The sequence below is a fragment of the Hyperoodon ampullatus genome (genome assembly GCF_949752795.1).
Source record: "Hyperoodon ampullatus genome assembly, chromosome: 19".
Taxonomy (NCBI): Eukaryota; Metazoa; Chordata; class Mammalia; order Artiodactyla; family Ziphiidae; genus Hyperoodon; species Hyperoodon ampullatus.
In genome coordinates this window covers 39,355,008-39,361,607 of record NC_136932.1, presented here as the reverse complement: position 1 = coordinate 39,361,607, position 6,600 = coordinate 39,355,008, and the positions used below count along the sequence as shown (strand labels likewise).

Here is a 6,600-nt window from a genome sequence, read left to right as displayed (position 1 = left end):
TACTCAAGGCATAGGTGTTACTTGAACATGTTACCTCTCTTAATACACCACTTAATTGGGCTAGTTAATATTTTATATAGGAATCTTACATTTTTTGGTCGTTATAGCGAAAATACTCTATTTGAAATTTGTTAAAACTTGCCTTATGGGGGCTTCCCTGGTGGCGCAGTGGTTAAGAATCCGCCTGCCAATGCAGGGGACATGGGTTCGAGCCCTGGTCCAGGAAGATCCTACATGCCGTGGAGCAACTAAGCCCGTGTACCACAACTACTGAGCCTGTGCTCTAGAGCCTGCGAGCCACAACTACCGAGCCTGCGTGCCACGACTACTGAAGCCCACAAGCCTAGAGCCCGCGCTCCGCAACAAGAGAAGCCACTGCAATGAGAAGCCCACACACCGCGATGAAGAGTAGCCCCTGCTGACCGCAACTAGAGAAAGCCCGTGTGCAGCAACGAAGACCCAACACAGCCAAAAATAAAAATAAATAAAATAAATTTATTTTTAAAAAACCTGCCTTATGGCCCAGTATTTGCTCAATTTTTAAAAAAATGTACCAGTATACTTGAAAAGAATGAGTATTCTGTAGCTGATGAGTGCACTATACTAAATGTGTCAATTGGATCATTATACTTCAACCTGGCATTCAAAACATCTGTATACTTAGTGATTTTTCAGTCTGCTTGATACATCAATTACCGACAGAGGTGCAGTACAATCTCCTACTATGAATATAGATTTGTCTATTCTTTTTGTACTTCCAGATTTTTTATTTCATGTATTTTGTGGCCGTGTTATTCTGTGCACATATATTTAACACTGGTTTATCTTCCTGTTGAACTAAACCTTTTATCATTAGGAAGCGACACTCTTTATCTCGAATAATAATTTTTGTTATAAAGTGTACTTTATAAGAAAATTATTTGGGGGCTTCCCTTGTGGTCCAGTGGTTAAGACTCCACACTCCCAATGCAGGGGTCCTGGGTTCACCCTGGTCAAGGAACTAGATCCCACATGCATGCCACAACTAAGACCTGGCACAACCAAATTAATTAATTAATTTTTAAAGATAAGATAATTATTTGGTTAGAATTTTCCTAATATATCTTTTTCATACTTTCACTTTCAACCTCTCTCTTTAGATGTGTCTCTTGGGCATGTGGTTGGACTTTACCTTTTATTCTGTCTGTAAGTCCATGTCTTTTAAAAACATAATTTAGGGAATTCCCTGGTAGTCCAGTGGTTAGGACTTGGTGTTTTCACTGTAGTGACCCGAGGTTCAATCCCTGGTCAGGGAACTAAGATTCCCGCAAGCCACATGGTGCAGCCAAAATAAATAAATAAAGAGATAGATAGATGACAGATTATTTAGTCTTTTGTATTTAATATAATCATCAACATATTTGGATTCATAACTCTTTGATTTTTCTTATCTACCTGTTCTGTTTTTCTCTCCTTTCCTGCCACCCCTTAGATTGTTTTTTCTTCATTTTTCCCCTTTATAAATTTGGAAGTTAAAAGCTCTGTTTCTACGGGATTAACCTAAAAATTACAACAATGGTAGGAGAAACTGTACTCTGTTGTTTCAAATCAGACAGTGTTACATAATTATATCCTCTATATCTGTTCTTCTGTAATCTTCTTCCTTTCTAAAATCATGTACCTGTATTTCCTTTATTCTCCTTCATATTTGTTTGTTATTTACCTTTTCCAAGAATCAGATTTTGTTTTTACTGATGATATCTACATTTTATTTTCTAGTGCATTAAGTTTTGCTTTTTTCAAGTGTCTTAAGTTAAAAATAAGCTTATTTCCATTCAGCCTTTCCTATTTTTTTTAATAAATGTGCTTAAGGCTATATACTTTTCCTCTGAGGAATTGCTTTATACCATCCCACAATCTCAGTATGTAGTGTTCTCCTTGTTCACTTCTAAACCACTTGACTGTTTCATTTTTATTTTTTTTTAAACTCAAGTTATCTGGAAAGATGGTGAGTCACGTATATGTTGATAGATCTTTTTTGGCTATACTTTTGTGTTTATTTCTAACTTTATTTTATTGTGGTCAGAGCATTGCTCCTTTTTAGAATTAGTGGAGGTCTTATCTGTGGGTTAATTTGTCCATTTTGGTTGATAAACCCATAAGTGTCCATAAAGTCTTCATCTGTTTGTCCTGTTAACTCCCATCTGGGTTGTGGATTCTATTTGCTGTGGTTTTCTCTTCCATGGTATTGGTTTTCCTCCCATGTTGGTGATTCTGGACTGTGGGTTCACCTTTGCATTTGTTGTATTTGTTACCTAACTGTGGATGCTGCTTCTGTTCACACTGGGATGGTTCTGTTCCTGGGGGCATTGCTGGAGGTAGGATGATCCCAGTGAAACCAAGCAGGACCCTGCGGGGGACCTCCCAGGTACAAAAGCCCCTCCATGTCCCCTGTCTCTTGTTTGTTAAAAAAAAAAAAAAATGCTGTACTCTCCCAAGCCTCCCGAGTCACAAAAAAAAACAAGCTTAAGAAGTTAATGATTAGGACAATAGAGTCACAGAATCTTTAGTTCCTCCCTGAAGGACATAGACAACAGTGTCTGAGGCACACTCCTGAGTTGTTTTGCAGATACTAAAACCACCACCAAATGGAAAAAGTTAACTGCACAATGACCAGACTGTAGTCATGACATAAGCTGCTCCATCTTGTACAATTCAAGAACTGGTCTCAAGGAAATGGGAACAAACCGACCCTGGAACTGAAGATTAACTATACTTGAAACAATCAAGATGATGCTGATCAGACCTCCGCATGACCAATTTCAAGGTGATTATCAGAGCTAACTGTGCTGTTCTGCATGTAGCCCCCTGCCCTGCCTATGTACCCATGAAACTCCCCTTTAAAAGCTCGTGTGCCCTGATCAGCAAGGGGAAGTTGGTTCTTTGACACATGAATCCACCTTCTCCCCAGGACTTCCAGCTTCCTCAGTAAAGCTATATTTCCTTTTACGCAGCACTTGTCTCTCAGTATTGGATTCTTGAGAGACAAGCAGCTGAAACTGAGTTCAGTAACACCAGTAACAATGCCGCTTTACAGCTGAGACTCAGGGAGCAGAATAACTTGCCCCAACTCACATACCTGTAAATAACAAATCCAGGCCACCTGGCCCAAAGCCCAGACAGTTCTCAGGATGACCCACTGCCTGCCCAAGGCTATCTAGTGCCAAACAGCCCAATCCCAATTCCTAATCCCGAACAACAAGACAACTCAGAATATTTCATACATTTCTCTTCTTTTTACTCTAAAAAAAAAAGTTGACAATAATAACCTGCAAACCACAGAAAGTGGCATGGGTTTCAATCTCTTTGCCCCTCCAAACATCAGTCTACATTCCTCAGACACCACCCTTCCCTCCAAATCTTAGATGAAAATCCAGAAGCCCCCAGATAGGAAGGTCCCCAAACCAGGAGCCCTATGGCAGGTAAAGGCATTGAGGAAATAAATTAGGGGGAGAGGAGGCTGCTAGTTTTCGCTGTCCCTGTCCCGCTGTGTCTCGCAGACCCACCGGTAGGGCCTCTGACAGACGTCATCGTTCCAGCGGCCGTCGTCCGTGAAGTGGGCACAGTCCTCACCTCCTCCGAGCCCGTGCCCATACCAGTCGTCCGGCTGCTCTGGTCTCCAGTTCCTAAAGAGACCAGATGGATGCAGGCCCGAGGGGCCCAGACCCTCAGCCAAGCCGAGCAGCCCCTGGCACCCTGGGACCCGCCAGGCGGGGACGGTGGGTTGCAGGCGAAAGGCAGGGCTGTGGGGCACACACACTCACTTGAAGCCCGACTCATAGTCTGTCCCGTCCACCCATTTCCAGGGCCCGTTTTGGTCAGTGAGGCCCATCCAGGTGTTCACAGGGCCCATGTGGTGCTGGATAAATTTCTGGGGAGAGAGGAGGGGCTGGTGATCTCTACTTAGACCTGCCAGCCTCCCAGCCGAGCCCTGCCTGGCCCTCACCTGCTCCTCCCAGGAGCCCACCACCACCAGGTGGGCATCCTCCAGCTGGCAGTACTTCTCAGCCTCGGGCCAGGGCTTTCCCGAGCGAGAGAACCAATAGCAGTTGCCTTCATAGTCCACCCAGTTCACAGGGCAGCAGGTCCTTTCAGAGCCTGGGGGAGGGGTGGGGGCAGGGGCAGGCAGAGGGAGGGTGAGGGGCTGAGGGGAACTGGGCAGGAAACCGGGGCTGGGCAGCACCCACCCCCTCACCGTTGCCCTGGAGGACGGCCATCTGACAGCTCAGGCTTCGCAGGTCAGACACAAACTGCTTCACGTGGAGCAGCAAGCTGGAGTGATCTGGGGAGACAGAGTGGGAGGGGAATGAGTGGCAGGGGGCAAGGAAGTCAGGATGAAGACTGGGGCTGGGAAGGCTCTGTCGTCTGCGTGCTGGGGCGTGAAGATGGATCACAGATGCTCCTGCGTAAGGCCCCTTGGTTTGGCCTGAGAGACCCCTGTATCCTGCATGCGGAAGCGCGCGCACACGCTCCCTCGCTGACCTTCACTCAGGTCCTGCTGCTGTTTCTCCAGTTGGGACTCCAGGGCTTTCATCTTTCTGCCCACGTTTCCTCCTAGAGGAGAGACTTGCTCAGTGTCCCAATGTCCCTACGTTCCCAGCCCCCCCAGCCCCAGCCCTCCTCACCCTGGACGCTCAGGGCCTTGACCTTGGCCTCCGTGCTCACGGTGAGGTTGCTGAACGTTTCTCTCAGGGCCCGCAGCTCCTCCTGCAGCTTGGAGTCTGGGCAGAAGAGGGTGTGGATAGGACAAAATTAGGAGGTTGTGTCCACCATCACAGCAGCCAGCACGTCCCCTACCCACCCACCCTCAACATTGCTCCCTCCCCAGCCCACCCCCGGGGAACGCACTCTGGGATCCGATCACACAGACAACCACCAACAGCAGGAGGCTAAGGCCGATGGAGATCAGGATGAGGCTGGGTCCGGAGCAGAGACGCCGAAAGAGTGAGTGGGGAGGAGGCGGCCCTGCAAGAGGAGAGGGCCTCAGGAGCCTGGGGCAGCTCCGGGGTCCTAGAAGGAGAGCAGTCTGAGCCTCCTCTAGCAGACTAGGAGGAACGTTATAGATGAAGAAATTTGGGCGGTGGGCGGCCCGGAGAAGCCAGAGGCAACGGCAGGTGGGGAGGGGCGCGAAGCTTTAACCCGCCGGAGCCCTACCCAGGCCCTGGGCCTTTGCTGACACCTGCTGGCCTGGCTGAGTCACTGCAGCCTCAGAACTCAGAGCCTGGAGGATGGACGGAGTTTGCGAGCTGCAGGAGACTGGGGGCGGGGTGGGGGGCCGCCTTGCAGGTGGAGCAAGAGAAGTGGATTTCTTGGTCACCCCTCGAATCCAACTCCTCTTTGGCTGCGCGCAGGGAAAGAGGCGGAGTAGCCAGACTTCAGGTCCCTCAAGTTGCTCCCACCCGGGAGCCCTGTCCCAGTGAGCTGGAATATGGGGGCTTCCCCTCCATTTTTGCCGGCAGTCCCTTCCCCCATCGAAGGTCGCTGCCCACTCCCATCCACCAAGAACTTCATCCTGGCTCAGCCGAAGCAACATCCCTGCTCGCAGGAGAAAGAAAGGGGGCTTGCTTTTTGATGTAAGAGAGCCTCATCCTCCCCCAATCAGAGATCCCTCAGAGCCATCCCAGAAATCTTCCCCTTGACCAAACTGATCCCTGACACCCATGCACTCACACACACTCACACAGTTGGCCAAGACTCACAGGGTGTTGAAAGAGGAAAGAAGAAGGAGGCCTAACTTCTTCCAGTTAGTCCCATGGCCCTGGGCGCCCCCCTCCCCAGGGTCCTGAGAAGTCGGTGAGGGACAGGAGGGTCATGCAGAAGCCTGGGGACAGCCGTCACCTGGAAAGGAAATCCAGCCCTACACCCTGCACCTCCCCTAAGAGGGGCGGCTCAGACGCTGTGTCCCTGTGAGTGGGGCAGACGCAGGGAGAGTCGGGGTTACAGAAAGAAGCAGGAGCTGAGTGGAGACAGCGAGAGCCACCTAATGCTCGCCTTTCAGAAATGGGGAGAGGCGTCCCCTCACTTTTTCTGTGCTGATGGTCATTCTCCTCGTTGTCCAGATGCTGAAGATCTTGATACTCCTTTGTCATGGTAGGGCTGGCTGGACCTGGGACCAGGTCAATGCTGGGGTTAGGGCTGAGGCTACGGCTGAACAGAGTTGGGGTGTGTGGTCCAGTCCCTTTCTAGGTGATCAGCAGGAGACCTTTCTTCTTGCTCCCATTCCCTCCCAGGCCTGACATCCAAAATCTATCTTCTACAGTTTTCCCACTCCATCCCCAGCCCTCCTGACATGGGTCCCCTCCATCCCCTCCCCCACCCCACCCCCCAGTTAGTCCCCCCCACAGCCGTTCCTCCCCTTTTACTTGCTGAAGGTCTCAGGGTTGACTCCTGGGTCCCTCGGTGCTGCACAGATCCCAGGCTAAGAAACGGGCTGAAGCCTGGAGGATTAGGGTGCGCAGACAGCCCTGGATGGTGGGAGAGGAGGGGGCAGGGTCCATATGAGGGCCCTGAGCCCTGTGCGTCTGCCTGTCTGTGCGTCTGCGTGTCTGTGTGTCCAAACAC

At 49.8% G+C, this 6,600-nt stretch overlaps 1 protein-coding gene across 3 annotated transcripts; it reads right to left on the bottom strand.

Moving 5' to 3' along the window:
* Positions 1-3,261: 3,261 nt before the first annotated feature.
* On the bottom strand, positions 3,262-6,128 carry LOC307068419 (asialoglycoprotein receptor 1; the record flags this gene model as incomplete). 3 transcript variants are annotated; one of them, XM_079726262.1, is made up of 8 exons in its annotated part: positions 3,262-3,665; positions 3,804-3,910; positions 3,986-4,137; positions 4,235-4,321; positions 4,522-4,593; positions 4,665-4,760; positions 4,888-5,049; positions 6,062-6,128. In XM_079726262.1, 8 exons carry the CDS (start codon positions 6,126-6,128, stop codon positions 3,503-3,505), a joined length of 906 nt encoding a protein of 301 aa, XP_079582388.1. In that variant the 3' UTR covers positions 3,262-3,502. The 3 variants fall into 3 exon arrangements, with proteins under 3 accessions (XP_079582388.1, XP_079582389.1, XP_079582390.1); XM_079726263.1 differs by having other exon boundaries at positions 4,888-5,004; XM_079726264.1 differs by lacking the exon at positions 4,888-5,049.
* Positions 6,129-6,600: the final 472 nt, after the last annotated feature.